Genomic DNA, 22,473 nt, shown 5'->3' with positions numbered 1-22,473 from the left:
GCATAATTCGTGTGGCATCTCAGATTAGGTGTCTTTTGTTGGTGAGATTATGGTACTTGAACTAGGAACTAGAGTGTCAACTGCTAAGGGTGTCCTGAAACCTTTATTTGCTAAAATGCTGGCAGAAATGATAGACCTATTTTTCATATTTACTTTTGAATATTTGTAAAATACAGTTACATGTAGCCAACAAGGTCAATGCAAGCACCTCTTCTTTCAGGCTACTCGACATGCAGAAATGGTGGCCATCGACCAGGCCCTAGATTGGTGTCGTCGACATGGCAAGAGTCCTTCTGAGGTGTTTGAACACATGGTGCTGTACGTCACTGTGGAGCCGTGTATCATGTGCGCAGCCGCTCTCCGCCTGATGAGTATCCTTTGACTTCATGGGTTAATGTCTCGTACTCTTCCTGTGAACTCGAAAATGGCCAAACATCATAGTAGAAACATAACCCATTTCTACTACATGAAAACAGAGACTTATGAAACAAATTATAGGAGGTGCACATTATAAAATACAGTATCCCTTGGCCAAAAAATTTTTAGGAAAGATTTTTGAATAATAAAATTACCTCGTTTTTAATATCAATAAACATATAACTATTAAGTAAGCTAGAGCAAGAAACACATGACAAACTGTCGTGTAAAGATAAACCATAAATTAGATTATAAAACAGTGTGCATAGGAAAAGATCTGAAGACTATGCATCTGTTTTGCCTTTAGTGAAGAGATTATAGGTGATTTAAAATTTTTCTTTCTCTGTTAATATGCTTTTATTGTTTATTTTTGCCATGAATACCTATTACATAGAAGGCTTGAAAAATTTTAAGTCAGAAGTAAATACAAAGGAAAAAACAAATCATTTATGATACTATAATTGTAAATAAATGGGAAATTGATAAAGTTACAGCTCTTTGAATTCTGTCTTTCACAGAATAAGCGACACAAATACTGAATACAGCAAGTTAACCTCTAAAGATCTTTTAAAAAATTATTTGATAATTCAACAACTCAATTTCATACTTGCATATTTTTATGTACTTATTTTGCTGTGTGTGAATCATTTAATCACTTTAAAAATAATAGAGAGGGTTTTGAATATGAAAATATGTACAGTTTCCACTTTACAAGCTCTCTGCCCATCCTGCCTTACAGAGTGGCTCTGCTTTAGTCTGGTTTGTACTAGGTCACAGGTTGTATCTCTTTGAGGAAAGAACAGAGGAAAATCTATTATTTTTAAGAGGTGAAAATCGCTGGATTAAATTCCTGCCTCCTTTCTGGCTCTAATTCTCTAATGATTCCAAAAAATCATCTAGGAAAGATCAGAGAGAGCACGGAGCTCTGAGCGTTCAGCAGCTACACAGTCAGTTTTCATTCCGTTTGCAGTTGTGACACATTAGTTTCTATATTCTTTAAATCTCTTTCTTTTGTGTAACTGGATTGTGTAACTGGATTTTTAAGACGAAGCCTAAGTTTAATTATTTTTTGATAAGTGTGGCTGTTTTTTTGATAATTTATTTTTTGGCTGCGTTGGGTCTTTGCTGCTGCATGCAGGCTGTCTCTAGTTGTGGCGAGTGGGGGCTATTCTTCATTGTGGTGAGCGGTCTTCTCCTTGCAGTGGCTTCTCTTGTTGTGGAGCACAGGCGATAGGCACGTGGGCTTCAGTAGCTGTGGCTCGTGGGCTCTAGAGCACTGGCTCAGTAGTTGTGGCGCACGGGCTTAGTTGCTCTGCGGCATGTGGGATCTTCCCGGACCAGGGATCAAACCCGTGTCCCCTGCATTGGCAGGTGGATTCTTAACCACTGCACCACCAGGGAAGTCTCAGTTTAATTGTTTTTGAGAGTAGCATGGCCTTTCCTCTCCAGGCTAGCTGGTATAAACCCACCCTAGTTTTGTCACAGTAGGCACTTGAACTGCACACTCTTTGTAGGACCTTAATTCTTCCTTAGAAATCCCGCTGGTTGTCTATGGCTGTCAGAATGAACGATTTGGTGGTTGTGGCTCTGTTCTAGATATTGCCTCTGCTGATCTACCGAATACTGGGAGACCATTTCAGGTAACATGAACTGTTATACTTTTTCCTTTTTTCTAATTACTGTGATCTCACGATGGGCTTGCAAGTAGTTAGCGTGTGCTCAGTACACCAAGAGGCCACGCTAGAACCAGGTGGGCTCTCGGGACCTCTGGTCAAGGTCATTGATGCCTCAGTGTAAGACCACAGGTTCATTTCCAGGTGAGTGCTCAGCTCTCTTAATTAACAGAATTCCTCCAGAAGGAGAGTCCCCAGCCTTCTGAGTTTTCCTCTAACAGTCTTCACCCATGCCTTCAGCTATGTTTGAGGACCCTACCACTGTGGGCGTTCTCCATCCATGCGTATGCCTGGCTCCACGCTGTACCAAGTTTGTGTGAGGCTTGGTAACAGTAGATGCTATTTACAGTGAATGTACAATAATTTTGCACAAAGTCAGTCGTTTTGCTTGATTGCCCTGTACTATTTTTGGTGCCTAGCAATCGATACCTGTTTTCATTATTTTTTTTTCCTGCCTTTTTAATGTTGAAATTTCCCCCAGGCCCAAGAATCCACTTAGAAATTCTACTTTCCCTTGAACCTTGCCACTTCTCCCAAAGTTTTTATGTTTAAGGCTATGAACAGTAGGAATTTATATTTCAGTATTTGGTCTGTAGACAAATACCAGTTTCCATAAACTGGTTTGATTGTTTTTTTCTCCAGATGTAAGGTTAATCCTAAAAGTATTATGCTTTAAAAAGAAAAGGGCTTAACAAATTGCTGGACATGGTGGGTAGTTAACTACAAAGACCTCAGATATTCTTGGGAGAATATTAAGTACCTATGAAGGGCTAAATTTGGCTGAATCCCACTGAGAACAAGATTTGGAAAACATTCTATTTTGAGTTTTGCCAGCTGAACATTGGCTTTCTTAACAACTCCTGCACTTTTGAGAATAGATGACTTTTGACATCACATCAGAAAAGAAATTGTAATAGAATGATGGAGAGTAAGCAATACAGTTAGCTTGATCATTAAAGAAATAGGCAAAGTGATTTGCTTTTTCCAGTTGCTTCTATCAGTAGCTCAAATTTTGCTTACATAACTCTTCGCAAGTGAATTGCTGACTCTACTTCATTTATGAGAAAGATCTAAAGAATTTCTCAAAGCTTCTGGGCAGAACAAAGATGAGCTATTGGATATCAGACATGGGGGAACATTTTTGACCAACATGCCGGTGACATTGAGTGCACACCATCCTCTCCTGCACGTCCCTGCACAGAATCCAACAGTATCTGGTTGAACCAAAAAATAAGTTCACTTGCAGTGTGTGTACCTGGCCAGATTGGCTCCATCAAAATGAATGGCCATGGTTTGAAGCCACATCTCCAGATTTGATGCCAAAATATGTTTTTTTTTTTTTTACAGTGTTTTGAGATTCTAGAGAAACTATCGATACCCCAGGCTTCTGGATGCTGTGTTTTCTACTTTTATTTGGTTGGCTTAGGGTGTGGGTAGGGGTGAGGCGGGAATTTGTGGGAGGTGGGATGCTGTTTTTGTATTGCAGAATTATAGATTCTTTTAATACTGTATTATAAGCAGCATTAAAGTTCATAGAGGAGACCTACAGAACTATTCTTTTCAAAGAAGATGGTGATTAATTTACTTTACCTGCCTTGTGTAAAAAAACTATTTTAATTAAGAATATGTGCTTTTTGTTAAAGCCACAAATTTGTAGCTATACTAGATGCCCGAAACGATTACCTTAGTAGCTTAGAGGGATCCAGTTTCCTTCTCCACCTGTAACTCAGTGGGTCTGGTCCCTGAGTGCACATTAGAATCACCTGGAGAGCTTGGACCCAAGCCTGTGCTTGGTCCCCACTCCAGACCCACTGAATCGGAAGCCGTGGAGGGAGGGGGAGCATTGGTATTTTTTTAGTGAGCTCCCAAGTGATTCCACTGAGCAGCCAAGGTGGAAAACCAAGGTTCTAACTTTACCTGAGAGGAGAGTGCTCCTGAGACAATGAGGAGAGGTGGGGGACCCGGGGGACGGGAACACTGAACAGTGTAGGAAACGCTGTACTCACCAACATGGTTAGAAGATGAAGTACTGAGAAGCCAAGGGAGGAGAGGGTTCAAAAGAGAAGCAAGTGTAGCCAGGAGTCTCCACGACTGCAGAGAGTTGAGGAGAGTGAAAAGACCAGTGTTTTGGTCAATAGGGGCCCTTGAGATATCTAAGAGGGCAATCCTGGGAGCACAAGCCAGTGAGGATGAGGTTGGGGAGGAACTGAGAGCCGCAAAAGTGACGGCCACGATTCGGGAACGTTCTCTGGGAGGAGCAGGGTATCAGCTTGCGTGGGGGACAGGGTAGAAGGAAGATTATCGGTTTTTTTTTTCCAGCTTTATTGAGATATAATTGACGTACAACATTGTGAGATTATAAGGTGTACAGTGTGATGATTTGATGCTTGTATACAGCAAAATGTTTATACCACAATAAGGTTAGTTCATACATCCTTCACTTCATATAACTACTATTTTGTTGTTGTTGTTATTACGTTATGGTGAGAACACTTAAGCTCCCCTCTCATAGCGACTTTCAAGCATACAATACAGTATTGTTCTCTTTAGTCACCATGCTGGAACTTACTCTTCTTATAACTGACGGTTTGTACCCTTTGACAAAAGTCTCCCCATTTCCCCCACCCCCTCCGCCCCTGTCAACCACTATTCTACTCTCTGTTTCTATAAAGAAAGTATTGTATATATGGTCATATATATATATGTATATATGAATATTATTCAGCCATAAAAAAAGAAGGAAATTCTGCCATTTTCAACAGCATGGCTGGACCTCAGGGGTGTTATGCTAAGCAAAATAAGCCAGGGAAAGACAAATACTGTATGATCTCCCTTACATGTGGAATCCAAAAACATCGAACTTGTAGCAGGTGGTTTTGATGGGGAAGGTTTATGCAGGCTTTGTGGGCCCAGGCAGGAGCCAGCTGAAGCACAAGAGAAAGGGAGGCTCATCTTGAGCAGTGGACCACACTCGCCGGCCCAGTGCTGGCTCCATCTTCTCCTGGGCACTGCTTCCAGATGGAAGATTCCCTGGTATCTCCTCCATTCATTGCATCACTCGTGCACCTCCAAAGGGGGCAGCGTATCAAGTCCAAACGCCTTCAAAGCCCTATATATTTTGACTTCGTTTTTATTGCTTTCATTTCTTTCCTTGCACTCCCTTAATAATCACCCCACCCCCATCAGTTGGTTTTCTCACTCACGACCTAAGCCTATTCCTACTCTTTCCCTGAGATGATCTGCTCACTCTTTTTAAATATTCTCTATCGTTAAGGCAAGTTTAAGTTTCATCCCCCTGCTGTTACCACAATTTCTATTCTTTCACATGTTGATCACTTCTCTGAAGGAATCTACCAAAGATAGAACACTCAAAAAAACATCCTTTGTAGTAAGGATCGACTGATTTTTTCTTTAAAGAGCCTGAGGGTAAATATTTTAGCCTTTGTGAGCCACTTACATCTCTGTCACATATTATTTATTTTTTAACCCTTTAAAAATATAAAAACCATTCTTAGCTGACCATTTCTAGCTGTGGACTGCCAACCCTAGCTCTATAGAATCAAACACTTAATGGGCCACCAGTAAAGAACAGCAGATAAAAATAGCTTAGTGCTGGGCTTCCCTGGTGGCGCAGTGGTTGAGAGTCCGCCTGCTGATGCAGGGGACACAGGTTCGTGCCCCGGTCCGGGAAGATCCCACATGCCACGTAGCAGCTGGGCCCGTGAGCCATGGCCGCTGAGCCTGCGCGTCCGGAGCCTGTGCTCCGCAGCAGGAGAGGCCACAACAGTGAGAGGCCCGCGTACCGCCAAAAAAAAAAAAAAAAAAAAAATAGCTTAGTGCTTAGTGAGCGCTTAATGATATGCCAGGTATTTAACAGGGGTTATATTATCTAATCTCATTTAATCCTCACAAAATCCTTTTGGGTTAATTGCTATAATTCCCTGTATTTTACATATGAGGGAACCGAAGCATAGAAAGTTTAAGTATCCTACCCAAGATCACATAGCTAGTGATTTGTATTATGATCACACAGTAGTTGATTGAGAAATAATAATTAGTTGATCGAGAGAGATGTTTGAGACCATATGTCTGGTTTTTTTGGGGGGAAATATGCTTCCTTACCCATGTTACTAATATCCTCAAGGCATGTTAACACTGGAAATGTGTTTACATAATTCTGTATATATTGCAGTTTTTGTGGGATACAATACACATTTTCCTAGGCCTACATTCATTCTCAGCTTTCTCGTTTCATCAGTGCATCCCTGGATATCGGGCTGAGGAAGCAGTGGAGATGTTAAAGACCTTCTACAAACAAGAAAATCCAAATGGTCAGTTTTCCACTACTGTATGTGTGTACTTCACTTAAATCAGTACGAAGAGAGTCTGCACGGGCCTACCTCTTCATTTTCTCTTTTTCTTTTCTATTCTTTTCACAGCACCAAAATCAAAGGTTCGGAAAAAGGAATGTCAGAAATCCTGAACTTGTTCTAATGAAAGACTCATGTTCCTGGACGACATTCTTGGACAGAAAGCTGTTGACATTGTTGAATCGTATGTTTATATATTGTCCTTAATCCATGGGAAAATGGTTTTTCATCATTTGCTCTGTTAAGGGAACAAATTAGCACTTTTAAAAAGTCTGACAACTGCAAACAACTCCTAGATTTTCCACAAGCTGGAAGAACATTTTTAAGAAGGGGAAAAATTAAAGATTGACATTTTAGAAATTAGTAAGCAGTGCCTGCTCTTCCTGCCAAAATCGTTATGCTCGGTCCAGGGAAGTGCTGACTTTCAGGGGATGTGTATATCTGGCCTCAGTTACCTGGTGTGTCTGCATGGAGCGCATTGCCCTATGGACACCTGGTCTGGGCCTGGCCTTTCAGACTCGGAGCCTTCATTCTTGGTAGCCACTATGTTCTCCCAGGGTGTGGGGGGCAGGATGTGACTTCCTTGGAAATTGTATACGAATCATATACATATAGACCGTGATTCTATGGTCCTTAGAGCAGACTTTTGCTTTTATAAAGCATTTAGAGAAAATACATACTGTTAAAACAAGTGCTTAAGTATCATTTAAAAATTACAGCATACTGCTATTGTAAAATCTTATTTATGCCTTCTTTGAAGATGAATAGTCTTAACAGTAAAAGAAATGCATAAATGGACAACTCCTTCTTTGTTATTGAGCAACTAAACTGTGCCAGGCTCTGTTCGTTCGCTGAAGCAGTGAGCAAAACAAAGAATCCTGCCCTCATGGAGCTCATATTCTAGCAGGAGGAGACAGATAATGAGCATAACAGATTACACAGTATGTTAGAGGGTGATAAAAATTATGGCAAAAAGAAACAGAACGGGGTAGAAGGGGTGGGCGTGCCATTTGGTGGTGGGAATGCTGGTTGCAGAATTATGGTTAGTTTCATCTGAAATCAAGCACAATTATTTCTCTTTATAAAAATCCAGATTTAGAATTTAAAATCTAAAATGTAAAAGGACTTCCCTGGAGGTCCAGTGGTTAAGACTCCTCACTTGGCACTGCAGGCGGCAAGGGTTCCTTCCCTGGTCAGGGAACTAAGATCCTACATGCCGTGCGGCGCGGCAAAAAACAAAACACAAAAAGCAAAACTAAAATGTGAAAGTGTCAGCACAACCCTCAAAGGGTATCCACAGCAGGAAGTCCCAGGTATCTATGCTTCCTGACTGCGGCAGGGGTTGCCTCTGATGCACTGCAGCTTTGCAGAGCCGTGCCGGGATGCTCTGCATCTGCCCAGAAGGGGGCCTCGCTGTTCCACCAGAAGCCCAGCTCCAGGCCCTGGAGGGCAGCTCCTCAGTTGCATTTCTTCAGTGGATTTATTTCCTTGATGCAAAGCATCTGTATTTGTTGGTTCTGCCATTTGAGCGATGTCTCTGACTTGTTTGTTTTGAATTACATTACAGGCTGGAATGTAATTGTGGTAAAGTATTTTTATATTGCCAAGAGTAGCAGTTAATCACAGTTACATGCTTCAGAGGATTTATAATTGCTTGGTTTTGTACATGTGTGTTTTTATCTGCATTTGAGAAGTTTTATGGAGAAGAATATGCATGACTTTAAATCTATAATAATGTTACATGTACCTTCCCTTCAATTTCACCTACTTTAAAGATGATCTTCTCATTAAATTTTAGTGCTTTGACTAGGTTATTCCTTTTTGCCATTGGTCATGATTCATTTCTGCTTCTTATGCTTTTCTGCAAGCAGACTTCATTGCACTTATTGTCTTCGTGTCACTTTCTTGGGAATTATTGGTAGATAAAAACCCTGGGAACTTTTTTCTGGGGAGTACCACCCTTTAAGTCCAGCCAAGCATCTTATGTCAAGTAGGTTCTTGGTAAACATTTGTTAAATAAAATTATTGATTGAAATTTAGGGAAAAATTAATAATAAGGAGAATATCTGGGATAAAAAGCCAAAGCCAAATAGAACCTGGGTATTTTACCCCAGAGATAGTCACTACTAAAAGGATCAAGAAAATAATAAAACTAAAAAGAGGAAAGGACAGAAAAGACTTACCCACTATACATATGTTCTGTCTTTGCTGTGTTTTGGAGAATGGGTAAGTATTCCAAATTCCTAAGGATGGCTGAAAATTTTAATTTTGGTTATTACTTTTTTGATTCTCTTTCCAGTGATTGACTTACAGAATAGTCTCTCCTAAATTTTTGGTCTTAGGCACAGTTCCCTCCATTGCTTTGGGGAACAATCAGTTTGGATGGAGTACTGAAGATGGGAGGTCAGCACCTCCAGCACTGATACAGGACCATTGTGGGCTCACAGATGTGAAGGCTGTGGGATATTGACAGCAGTTAGGCAGTGGTGGTGAGGAGTTGAGGATGTATGATGAGGTGATCCTGCTTCCTGAGTGGCATATTCTCTAGCTACTTAGATGTGGCTTAAAATATTGAAATGCTGCAGTTAGAAAGATTGAATCCAATTGATTGATACTGATGTAGTGTGTCAAAGAGACAAGCTGAGAGGCTTGTTTTGTGTATGACCTAATTCTGCAAGCTGTGGGATGCACAGAGGTTTTAGAATCACAGCCTTCTTTGGAGAAATTAGTGGGAAATGATTGCATCTAAGTTGCTGGGGTACCCAATGTTTACTGGTCTGCACCGGACTCTGCTGAGAATGGGTGGTGTGTAATGCTTTGGCACCGTCAGTCACTGATAAAAGATCATGTTAAAATATCTGTGTTTTCTTGTGACTTGGCACTCTCCCTTACTGTGTTGTATTTGGAGTATCATGGAGAGAAAATAGATAGCCAAGAACTCCAACGTAGGCAAGAACTGTTAATTTTTCTTTAAACTCTATTTGGAAATAACTTCAAACTTAGAGAAAAGTTGAAGAAATACCTATATATCCCTTATTCCTTAAACCTATTAACATTTTGTACCTTTAGATTTATCATTTGATATCTATTATCCTCTCTCTCTCTAAAAAAAGTATATATAAATATATATATAAATACATATATATCAATATGTTTTTCTGAACCATTTAGTAGAAAGTTATATACATCATACATTCTTATACAATTCTCATATAATCATGGTATAGTTATTGACATCAGTAAATTTAACATTGATATAATACTTTAATATACCATTTGTAGTCCAGTTTTGTCTGTTGACCCCTTCACCTCCTTTAGAGAATTTTCCCCACCCCCCTGCAATATCAGATCCATTCTGAGGTCACATATTGCATTTGATTTTCATGTATCTTTATCTTCTTTTATTCTAGAACATTTCCACAGCCTTTCTTTGTCTTTTGTGACATTGACATTTTAAAAATAATACAACCCTTCTGCTCCACCTCCTTTCTTTTTATTTTTTTATAATGGTGTTTCCTCATGATTAGATTCAGGTTATGCATTCTAGGTGATATTATGTTCTTCTCAGAGTGTCGCATCTGGAGGCCCCTAAAGGCCATCTGTCCCTCGCTGGTGATGTTAATTTTGGTTACCTGGTGAAAGTGTTATCTGATTTATTTGCCAAATAATTATTGTTTTTTTTCCCCTCCCTTGCAAAGAATATGCAGTCTGGGGAGAGGAACTGTTACATTTTTTGAGAGAAAATGTATTCAACATTGATGGAAAGGAGGGGGAAGAAAATTAATGACATATATTTCAAAGCAACTGTTAAATTATTTGATTGCGTTCCTCCTCTATTATTACGTCTGCCAAAATTTATAAAATTCTTTACAAATTCTTTTCCTAATAATATTTTAAATAGGGATGTCTTAAAACTCAAAAGGCAGCCTCAGAAATAAGTTCTCTCCTAATCTTTTCCTCAGCAAAAGTAACAATTATATCAATTTAATTATATATCTGATAAGATAGAGTTTTGGGAAAATAGGTCTAAGATGTTTCTGGTTTCACAGATGGCCTATAGTGATCCGAGAGGATCTAGGTAGGTAGTCATTTGGCCATAAAATGTGAATTCTCTTGGGTTTCCATAGAGATATCTAGACTTAAAATGTTTTAAGCACTGCTACTTTCAAAATGACTGTCAGTAAAAATAGCAAAAGCCAAGGCTCTTTTTGAAAAAAATTAAACATTTTTTTTAAAGTAGTGAGAGTCCTGGTTAAAAATCCACGTTGAAGCCAAAGCTTGTCCTTCCCAGTCATTCTGCATCAGCTGGCCTTGAACAGCCCTGAGGAGAAGAGCCATCAGGAACTGCTTTCCCTGCCTTTTGGCAAAGGAATGAGACTACATTGACTTCATCTATGAAGACAACTGCCAACTATTTTCTTACTCCGTGAACTGTTAATTGTGCGTGGTGAGAAAAGGGGTGATGGGTGACATTATTTTTGTGCTAAGACTGGCATGTGTTTTTGTGCTAAGACTGGCATGTGTTCCGGCAAAAGTTTGACATCTTTAGTATCTTTGTTTTTTCAAGTTGAGCGAATAAAAACGGGCTCGTGGGATTATTTCTCACCTGATTTTTAAGTGACCACTGGGCTCCATACCATGTGTCCATGACTACTAGGGAGACTTTGTGACGTGGTTGAAGAAGCATGAACTTGGAGGTCTGGAGCAGGGGCCGGCAAACCCAGCTTGCTGGCTGTTTGGGAACAACTCACAGGTTGAAAATGGTTTTACATTTTTAAATGGTTGAAAAGAAATCAAAAGGAGATTTTAGTGACCCGTGAACATGTGAAGTTCAAATGCCAGTGTCCATAAATTTTGTTGGAACATAGCCATGCCCATTTGTTTCTGTATTGTCTGGGGCTGCTTCCGTGCTATAGTGGCAGAGTCAAGTAGCAGTGACAGAGACCTGTGGTTCCCACAGCCTAAAATGTCCAGTGTCTGGTCCTTTAAGAAAATGTTTGCTGGTCCCTGGTCTAGAGAATATGAAATGTTGAGGTTGGATTTCTAAGGTGCTTATTCAAGTTCTGTGACTTTGGAACTGAGTCATGTGGTTCATTGCGCAGCTGTGGTGAATTGCTTCGGTACCGTGATTCTTTTTTCAAGTCGGTTTATGAATATGAAAGAGAGATCCAGGATACTAAAATATTTACCCTGGCTTAGAATATTTTGTTTCCTTACATACACTTTAAGGGAGTGGCAAGGAGAAAAGATAATTTATCATTTTATTTGGGTTTAGACTAAAAAAGCCCATTTTATTCATGATCCTCATATAAAAAAGATTATCAAGTATTTATCACTTTTACTATAATGTTAGAAATCTATTGGACCCTTTTAAAAAGCAGGACTTAAACAGAAACTACCTCTATACCATCCTCATCACTGTGCCTTTGTCAGTTTTCTTGGGGAACAGGCTTGGTAACCCTTTGGTGCTAGAAGAGACAAAAAATAAACATTTATTAGGTATTGTGTGTGTTTGTGTGTGTGTGTATGTTTGTGTGTTTTAACCCAGCATTGAGTTCAGGACAAAGCCTTATGCATAATAGACAGATACTATGTCTTAATTCTAAATTGCATAGTAAAGAAGTCTTTGAGGCAGACTTGATGGAGAAGGAGGGACACTAGCTGTGCCTTGAAAGGCAGGTAGGATTTGGAAAGGCAGGTGAGAGGGTGAGGGCTGCATATGCGATACTAGAGTAGGGGAAAAGCAGTGATGTGAAGATCCAGGCCAGGAATGCTTGGGCCAGGTTACAAAGATCCCCTACTTCTTTCTGAGAAGGAGTCTTTTTTTTTTTTTTTTTTGCGATATGTGGGCCTCTCACTGTTGTGGCCTCTCCCGTTGCGGAGCACAGGCTCCGAACGCGCAGCCTCAGCGGCCATGGCTCACGGGCCCAGCCGCTCCGCATCATGTGGGATCTTCCCGGACCGGGGCACGAACCCGTGTCCCCTGCATCGGCAGGCGGACTCTCAACCACTGCGCCACCAGGGAAGCCCGAGAAGGAGTCATTTTTCATTCTCTTTCTGATGTGAGTGATTTCATACTCGTCCTGGAGTATGAGTGGTTTGGGGTAGGGGATTGCCAGGGAGCAAAGGTTCTGATCCTACTGTCACTGAGGACTCACACATCACTAGGCAAGATTTGAGTTGTGGGCACAGAATGTGTCAGTAATAGATGCTAACATTTGCATTGAATGTGTACCAGGCTCTATTCATATGTTACCTCAGTAATCCTCATATCAACCCTAAGAATCAGTACTGTTATCATCTCCGTTTTACATCAAGGAAACTGAGGCACAGGGAGGTTAAGTAACCTGTCCAGGGTTGCAGAGCACTAAGTGATTGTATCAGAATAGGCTTGTTTATGCCACAGGAACAGCCTTTACATTTTAGTGGCTTAGAACAAAGCTTTGATTCTCTCATGCTTTACTTCTTGTCCATCTCAGGTCAGGCCAAGGGCTTAGGCCACCATCTGGGACATCATCAGTCACGGTGGCAGGGAGATGAGCAAATGGCGAGCAGGGCTCTTGCTTTGCAGCAGGACTTCCCACTCGAATGTGCGTGTGCATGGCCTGGGGAGCTTGTGAGGTACGCATCGTGAATCAGGAGGTCTGGGGTGGGCCTGAGATTCTGCATTTCTAGCAAGCTTCCAGGTGGGTCCTATACTGCTGGACCACGGGCCACTCGAGTAAGGAGGGCTTACTGACTTTTGCCCAGAAGTGAATCATCACTTCTCACATAGGAATTAAAGTAAGTCACACAGACACGCCCAACTTCAAGGTGGCAGGAGATGTAAGCCACCATCTACCTCAGGAGGAGGAGAATGGGAGTATTTGTGAACAGCCCTAATGAAGAGCAAAAAAATGTGAAGTTAGGATTTGAATTCAGGCAGGCTGTCTCCAGAGTGCGTGCTTTTTTTTTTTTTATTTAAAGGTTTTGGTTTTCACATTTATTTTCCTAGATTTTATTTTATTTTTTAACCATTTAAAAAAATTGAATTGTAGTTAATTTACAATGTTGTGTTACCTTCAGGTGTACAGCAAAGTGATTCAGATATATCTACATATCTATTCTTTTTCAGATTCTTCTCCATTATAGGCTATTACAAGATATTGAATATAGTTTCCTGTGCTATACAGTGGGTCCTTGTTGTTTATCTGTTTTATATACAGAAGTACATTCTCTTAATCATCACTCTGTACAATCATAGGTGTGGGTCTATTCGCTATGGAGAAAGGGCAGCACGGTGGTAGACAGCCAGTCAGGGTAGCCCTTGAGACTGATAGGTTGCTGTCAACTTGTGTGACAATTGTCCAGTGTCCCAGGCAGCTTCGTGTCAAAGGCAGCAGTTCTCAACATGGTGTCGCAACTCTGAAATGTTTCAATCCATTTTTTTCTTAATAATGTGCTGACATCTCTGAATTATTTATTTTTGTTCGAAGCATACCTTAGAGTGGATTCAAGCCTTTCCCTCTCTCATCTAATATTGTGCCGTGCTTTCTTGTTTTGGAGAAAGGGTGGGGTTAAAGCCAGTATTCAGGGAATTGTGCATGATCCTGGGAACGCCCACGGGTGTGTGTCCATACACCATTCATCATGTGTGTTTGCTGCAAAGTGCTGGAGTTGCTGGGCTGGAGGAGTCCTAGGCTTGTGGTCAGCACAGCAAACTCAATTCCCAACTGGCGGGGGCTGAGAAGCAGCTTCTCTGAGCCTGCAGCCTATGCCCATTCCTAGAAACTTCTGAGATTGTCCTTGACAATTGCCAATTGTGGGAATGAATGGTGGATACCAGGCCCACGTTAGAGTCTTTATTTTATTTTATTTTTTTTGCGGTACGCGGGCCTCTCACTGTTGTGGCCTCTCCCGTTGCGGAGCACAGCCTCCGGACGCGCAGACTCAGCGGCCATGGCTCACGGGCCCAGCCACTCCGCGGCATGTGGGATCTTCCCGGACCGGGGCACGAACCCGTGTCCCCTCCATCGGCAGGCGGACTCTCAACCACTGCGCCACCAGAGAAGCCCACGTTAGAGTCTTTAAATGGAGAAGAGAGACCTGAGTTCCTTACAGCACAGAGCCAAGTGAATGGCACACCTCCTTTGACCTTCCAAAAAGGTCACAGAAAGCATCCCAGCCCACTTGGCAGCCTGTTCCCAGGCTGAAGTGTAGACAAACTATTCAGAAACATCGGTTTCAGCAAGGCCCTGTCTGCCTTATGGAAAACCTGACTTGCAGATGATACTTGGAATGAAATGATTGTTATTCCGCCATTAAAAAAAATCCTCTCAAAAAGGAGACAGAGGTACATTTCAGTTTTACACAATAAGAGATAAGATTTCAGAATTAACCCATTACACTAGTTGATTCAGTCAGCAATTTAACTAAGCATGAGGGAGAAAATGGGCCTTGACAGCTTTTCTCTTGGAAAATCAAGTTAGCCATGTTGAAAAATGCTTTCACCCCTGTCCACCTTATCTATCATTAATCATGGGACGAACTGGAGAAACCAGAGTTTCTCCAGAGACACTTTTGTCACGTAATGCACGTAGTTCAATTAAAATATGCAGATTAATGCAAAGTTAATAATTAAGGGCACATAAGAAACAAAGTCTTGCTATTTTTATTAATTACTTAGACGGGAAACCTACAGTATGACTTTCTAAAATTGGTGGAACAGAGTTCTACGGCTCGATCATTCCAATCCTAGTCCTAGAAGGTACTACTAATGATCTTTCTTGGCTGTTAGTGCCCTTTGGAAAAAGATCTATTCCTCCATCAGTAATCCTGACTTCACAGGAAAATACTTTCAACTTTTAATCTAGTCTGAACTGGCATCGCTAGAAAGCCATTTCTTTCAATGACATTTCTATATTGGAGGCCTAAGTAACTTAAGGATGTCAGCTTGATTTTTGTATCAACGACATCACCATCCTGATTCAAATGCTAAACAATTTCAGGAAGGATGAAATTTCTTCCTGACCCGAGAGGAAACCCATTTTCTTACTGATGAGCTCTGCTGACACGACGGTCTGGGGCACCCAGCATGCCTTGCACCTTTATTGGTGGATTTCCTCCTCAGGTAAGCCCGAGACAACACACGGTGTTTTTTCTTTTTATCCTAAGCCCATTTTATCAACTTCACCAACCTCAAGCGTTACTTTACTCTTCCCTTCAAAGTCTTGGAGGCTCCATGAAATCTTTTCCGATTACTCCAGCCCACAATGACCATTTTCTTCAAATTCCTACTTAGCGTCACATAGTTTAATACTCATTTGGTGTCTAACTACAGTAATTAGATTGTAATCTCCTTACAAGCAAGGGTTTAGCCCGATGCTAGGCCCAGGGGCGGGTTTCGGTCAATGCTTTCGGAGGGATGGATTTGCAGTTCTGGATGGTTTCCAGGCAGCAGGACAAACATGCGTATTAGCACTGCCGAGAGAACGCCGTGTCGGCTGGCTGAGCGTGCCCTCTATCTCTGAGCGCTTTGGTGGATCGCTACCAGGCAGCTGGGCAGCCCAGGTAGCGTGACTTAGACCCCTGGCGATTTCCTCCAGCTCTTCTCTTCTCATTTGGACTGGGGCTCAAAGTTTCCCATTTCCGGGTTTGAGAAGTCAGGAGGACAAAGCAGGAGAGGGGCAGAGAGGTAAAACATTTTAGATCTGCTTTGCTAGTACCTAACCTTCCTGTGGAGGCATTGCAAATAAAACGAGGACACATTGCACATTTCAGAGAGAGGAAAATGTTGTGCAGAGATTGATTTATATAACTTTTTTTTTTTTTGCTAGATTAGTCCAGAAGCTGGATTAATATTTTAATCATATTCTCTTGAGAGGAAAAGGCAGCTGGTGAAATTGTTGGAGGTGACACGCCAATCTACATAGAAACCAAGTGTGGCTTGGAGACCACCATGGAAATAATAACTTCAGTCATTAAGTGGATAATGAAAGGAAGAAAGAAACCAGATAAGTTTTCCGGTTCAAGAAGTTATTTTTATTATAAACTAACCTTAGGGAGACCATAAGCTTTATTATTATTTTAACATTTAAATTCAAATACTGATGGATTTATCTTTTCACTGCTGATTACTCTTGGCAGAAGCAGAGTTAGCAATGAGGGCTATAGAACATCTTTCATCTTTTTATTTTTAAGTTGCCATTTTAATTGTGTACATAAGCTCAGTTGTGCAGGCAAAGTATGGCAAGGAGCACACAGTGTCACAATTCGTGTCGGGTTTGTTTGTTTTTAATGTAGAATTTTATTTATATTTTTATACAGCAGGTTCTTAGTAGTTATCCACACAATTCGTGTCTTGATACACAATTTCTCTCTCCCCATGAACTTGGCTTTCCAAGGCTGGAATTCTAACAGTTGGTACAAAGTCACTGGCATCCTGAAATCTAAAGGAAGAGGCCTTTTTCTCTCTCTCTTGCTCTCTTTTTTTTGTTTGTTTCCTTGAAGACCTGGATAATGCCAAATCTTCGCAATGGGTCTGTAACTGGCAATAGCAATAAGTGTCTGGAATATGCTCTGGGAAATGCAATCTTTTGCTTGGTAACTGCCCTCAGGTGGAAATTGATGTTTAGGTTATTACTGGGAATTTGTTTGTGCTTTAGAATTTTGTGGGATTAAGGCTGGTGCTGTGATATTCTCATTTGTTCTGTCGACCCTTAGGTATTTCAGAAAAGAGGGAAATGAGAGTCTTAGGGTTGAAATGATCAAACTTTGGAGGTGCTAAGGCTCTATTCCAATTATACTGGCAGATGGCCCAGCGTGCAGATTCTACCCAAAGGCCCAAATACTGTCTCTTCTGCCTGGAACTGAGTTAGTAGAAGGAAATAGGGTAGGGCGGAATTTTGGACTGAAAGTTCTCTGTGGCAGCAGCAGATTGAACTGATGATAGGAGAAAGTTTGTATTGTTAACTTTTACAAGGTGACAGTCAATTTCAGGAATTTTACAGGGCTGGAGTGTTATTTGGGCTATATTTTCATCTGGTGCTTATCGTTCACACTGCTTGGTTGGATAGCATAGCTGAGCAGAATCCAAGATGAGAAAGAGAGTGGGGGCTGATGGTGGCATTGGGGCTAATGGAATTAATGTCCTGACCTGTTCAGCAGCTTTGGGGGCTACAATAGAGAAGCATTCATAAAAACCGTGAAGGAATGAAGTAGCAACTCCTTGACTCCTGGATGATAGGGAGGAAGAGAATTTAGGAGAGGATATGGAAGAAGGGCCTCCATGAAGGAGAGGGTGAGACTTTCTTTGGCTTCTGTCCTGATCTCCTTTTCCTAAGGAGGACAGCAACTCTCAGAGTAGACTATGGCTCCCATGGTTAATTTCACTGGATTAGTAAGAGAAACAGCCAAAAAAGGAAGAATGTTGGTGTCTAAAAGAGAGCAAGTCACTTGTCTATTCATGCTACTGGTTGGTTAGGTGAAGAGCATTAATTTGTCTTTGTGCTGATGGACAGAACTGCAGTGCAAAGTGAGAAGTCACTTTGGACTCTTTCTCATAACTCTTTTTTTTTGTGGTACGCGGGCCTCTCACTGTTGGGGCCCCTCCCGTTGCAGAGCACAGGCTCCGGACGCGCAGGCTCAGCGGCCATGGCTCACGGGCCCAGCCGCTCCGCGGCATGTGGGATCTTGCCGGACCGGGGTATGAACCCGTGTCCCCTGCATCGGCAGGTGGACTCTCAACCACTGCGCCACCAGGGACGCCCCCTCTTTCTCATAACTCTTATGAGAACTAGGTGAGATAGCTTGGGAGCCGCTGAGAAACATCACTCTCGGCATTCATCCAGGCCTTGTATCTTCCTCTCTCTCATGAGTGTGGCTTTTCCTCACCTTGGAGTATAAAATCTGAGATTCAGTTTTTGTTCTGTACTTAGGATGGATATAGGTAGTTCAATACTAATGGGCTGTTTTGCATCCAGGTCAATTAGGCTCACCTGGTTAGATAGCGGCGTTCTCTAGCATGGTTAGAAATGGAGCTGACAGAACACAGACTCATCTGTTAGAATAACTAGTAATTGATGGTATTTACTCACTTTATTGTGTGCCAGGCACGGCTGTAAAAGGCTTTGCAGCTATTATGTGATCCTTGCAGCAACCTGCGGTGGTTACTGTTCTTTTTCCCACTTAAGGAGTGAGTTAATGTATGCAGAGTTTAATGTGCTCAAGATGGCAGAGCTAGTAAGGGGCAAAACCAGAATTTAAACTCTAGAGCCACATTTCTTCACCATTATACTGAACTATTTCAAGAAGATTACCCAAATAGGAAAAGAACCAAAAGGATGAGGACTGTTCTTCCCTGCCCAGCCCTCCGCTGGAGCAAAACTCCATAACTCGGGTTTATTCATGAGGCTAGCCTTTGGCTTCCCTCAGTAGGTCATGAATTTGAATGTCTGTCTCTACTCTGTGTGTGGTATTTTGGTTTTGTTTTGTTTTGTATTTTTGAATCTTCCTTGTTTTGTATTTTTGAATCTTTACAAGGTAAATCTTATAGAAGGAAAAGAACTGTTTTGCTTATAAGATCAGATCCCAGGATACTCACAAGCTTAAAAAATACAGCTGGACCATCTGCCTGGTTCTTTGCAAAAACTAGAAGTAAAACTGCATGATTTTGTAAAAACTTTTCAGTGAGACAGGTCTTGTTCAGGATCCGCAGATGAATTGCCAATACCTTTGCATATTCTGTAATCCTTCCTCCAAAATAACAGTACCTATTATCACTTTTACTGTTATAATTATCATTCGGTTCTGTACTAAGTGATTTACGTGTATCTTCTCACACTGACATGTATGTGATAGGTACTACCATCATGTATCATTTATCTGTTGTCACAGCAATGTTATGTAACAAAACCCCACAAAACCTCAGTGGCATGCAAAAATAACTATTTATTGCTTATACACGTGGGGTGATTGGCTAAAGAGATCTGCCAGTCTTGGCTGGATTGGCTCATGACATGTAGGATTTGGCTCACTGAAGACTGATCTAGCCTGGCCTTGGCCGGGATAAATGGGGCAATCCAGTTCCTCCATTTGTATCTCCTCCTCCAATGGCCTGGGCTGGGCATGTTCCGTTGTGACTGGAGAGCTGCAAGCTCTGAACAAGCCTAATTGCATAAGTCCATTACAGCCTTCTTCGTGCAACATGTCTGTTAATATCTCAGACATGTTGGTTAAAGCAAGTCACATAGTTAAATGTAATGATGTTAAATAAGTCATTCCATCCCTGTAGAGAGCACTGGAAAACGGCAGGGCAAAAGGTATAGATATAAGAAATGATGAACAATTGGGCCCATTTTTGCAATCTAGGACATGTTCGCTTTTTCAGATGGAGAACATGAGGCTTAGACAGTAAGTGTCTTGCCTAGGGTCACATAGATATATGAAGTGACAGAGCTTGAATTTGAACCTGGGTTTGTCTTTTCTCAAAGCTGGAGCTCTTAATGATGTACTATAAATGCAAGCTTTAGAAACTAGATATGCCTCCAACTCCTTTCCAGATATAAGCCATCATTTAACTCCCTCATTATGCCTTTTAACCAATGAAGACAAAATGCAGCTGTTGATATTATATCATGCAAATGCGGTGAGGAGTAATTAGTGTTAGTAAATTCTCTGAAAAAGTGCTAGGTATTATGATCAAAGAAACACACAGACTTTTAAATCACTGCCTGACCTCATTTTACATTGTGTAGTCTTTCAGATCTCTCTTACCTGCCATAGTTTAGAAATGTACTGAGTTTAACATTCCTTAATATTCTCACTCCTCTCTGCCTCAAATCATCCTAGCAATGCCCCAATCTGCCTATACCAGCAGTAATTATACATGAAAGTTATACCCTATACAAATTGCTTTTACAAAAATGACAGTAATATCTTTAAGATTGTCTGGAAAGTTGTATGTTTTAACAGTTGATAAATGTGGACTCTTAGCTGATAGAAAATTTAGTCTTTATATCAACTGCCCTTTCTTTTTTTTTTTTAAATAAATTTATTTTTGGCTGCATTGGGTCTTTGTTGCTGCACGTGGGCTTTTCTCTAGTTGTGGCGAGCGGGGGGTACTCTTTGTTGCGGTGTGCGGGCTTCTCATTGCGGCGGCTTCTCTTGTTGTGGAACACGGGCTCTAGGCATGTGACCTTCAGTAGTTGTGGCACTCGGGCTCAGTAGTTGTGGGCCTTAGAGTGCAGGTTCAGTAGTTGTGGTGCACGGGCTTAGTTGCTCTGCAGCATGTGGAATCTTCGCGGACCAGGGCTCGAACCCGTGTCCCCTGCATTGGCAGGCGGATTCTTAACCATTGCGCCACCAGGGAAGTCCTCAACCGCCCTTTCAACAGATGTGTCCTAGCCTAGTTTTGCTTTGTAACTTGCAGCTACTGTTGTTGTTCATTTTATTAAGTCAATTTCATGGCACATGTTTTGAAGAAAGTTGAAAAATTTTATATACTTCTGTTGACCCTAAAAGCAAAACAGCAGAACGGTACATTCAAGCATGCGGCTTGAATGCAACAATGCATTCCTAAAAAGGTAATTTCATGGTGTACCCTTTGGCTCTTGGTCTCTGGTCTTGTCCTGGACCATTGACAATATAACAAAGACAACTTCCTGCTTCTCAGGAAAAGGAATTTTTTATAGAGCTGTGAGGAGCACTGAGGGTCCATCAGGGTCTTTGTGAATATCCTGTGGATCAGTAAGGTTTTGGGGATCACCTTGGAAATTCAGATTTAGGAAGGGAGAATTTAAAGAAAAGGGAAAATTTGGAGAGAAGTGATACTGTGAAGATGAAGGGACATTGGTTCTGGAATGAGGGGAAAAAACAAGGCTGATAAGTTTCAGTCAACATACAAATGACTGGGGGAGACTGAGAAATTCAATTCAGATTCTTTGTGAACATAAAAATTTGGGGAACTTGAGTATGGGCTGTATCTCTTCATTCTAGCACTTACCACATATATGGCACTCCCCTGCTCTCCCACAAGACCATAAACTCACTTAGGGCAGGGACTGTCACTGTGTCTTGAGTGGTGTAATCACGGGATAGACCAATGCATTGCACTTAGCATGCACTACATAAATATTTGTTAATCAAATGTCCCAGAACCAGCTAATACTTCTGTTGTTTTCCTCTAGCAAGAACTCAAAAACTGCCTTTATCTTGTGTAACAAAAGAATAACCCATGAGTTGGATGTAACGTGGGAATTAAATAAAACATAATACCACAATTTATTTAATTGTGTCTGAAGGAAATGTTTCTCATTGTGGTAGAGAGAAGGAAGGAACATCACTGTAAGTCAGGGGACCTGTCTTCTCCTTGTTGCTCTGGTTTTGATCTTGGTCACATGATCCATCAGAAGCTTCCCCATTTATATTTGAAAGTTTTTCAGAATTATAAGTGCCAAATTGATACTAGGTCCTATCATTATATAAGACACAAGTTAAACTGGAAAGAAGAACTCCAGATGCAGGAGCCATGTCTTTTGTCTTTTTTCATCTTGCACACGACTCCAGTGTCTAACTTGGTGCATGGTCAATAGCTGACACTTGGGATGTGTTTATGGAATTAACGAATGATCCTAAACTGCAACGTAGAATCATAAAGATGATCTCAAATAGTTATTCTTGTCTCTTTGTTTATAGATTGAGATTTTCACATATGATTATTCATGCAGTTGAATTATTAAAAACTTATGTAAGATAAATAAAGTTGTAAGGCAGAATTTCTGCCCTCAAGAAACTTCCTGTCTCATTGGCACACAAGACTTAATTAGCTCCTCTTTCCTCAAATTAAACAGTAATAAAAGGCAATGGGAGGGGCTTCCCTGGTGGCGCAGTGGTTGAGAGTCTGCCTGCCGATGCAGGGGACGTGGGCTCGTGCCCCGGTCTGGGAAGAACCCACATGCCGCAGAGCGGCTGGGCCCGTGAGCCATGGCCGCTGAGCCTGCGCGTCCGGAGCCTGTGCTCCGCAGCGGAAGAGGCCA

General features: G+C 41.4%; 1 protein-coding gene across 8 annotated transcripts in view; it reads left to right on the top strand.

Annotated features, from left to right (window-relative positions):
- The window catches only part of ADAT2 (adenosine deaminase tRNA specific 2), a 107,695-nt gene that overhangs the window by 14,493 nt on the left and 70,729 nt on the right, over nt 1-22,473 (top strand). For 6 of the 8 annotated variants that reach the window (XR_009558764.1, XR_009558763.1, XR_009558760.1 and 3 more), the window contains 4 exons: nt 221-371; nt 1,951-2,057; nt 6,349-6,421; nt 6,530-6,644. Coding sequence is in view for 1 of the 8 variants with exons in the window: in XM_030853301.2 (XP_030709161.1) it covers nt 221-371; nt 1,951-2,057; nt 6,349-6,421; nt 6,530-6,573 (375 nt within the window). In the remaining 7 variants the exon portion in view is untranslated. Of the gene's footprint in view, nt 1-220; nt 372-1,950; nt 2,058-6,348; nt 6,422-6,529; nt 8,253-15,447; nt 15,570-22,473 lie in introns of those variants that run through there. The other 2 variants (XR_009558762.1, XM_030853301.2) reach the window with 2 other exon arrangements.

Source organism: Globicephala melas, chromosome 14 (genome assembly GCF_963455315.2).
Source record: "Globicephala melas chromosome 14, mGloMel1.2, whole genome shotgun sequence".
NCBI classification, from domain to species: domain Eukaryota; kingdom Metazoa; phylum Chordata; class Mammalia; order Artiodactyla; family Delphinidae; genus Globicephala; species Globicephala melas.
Note: the sequence above shows the minus strand (reverse complement) of the source record. Positions and strands in the feature narration are given on the sequence as shown.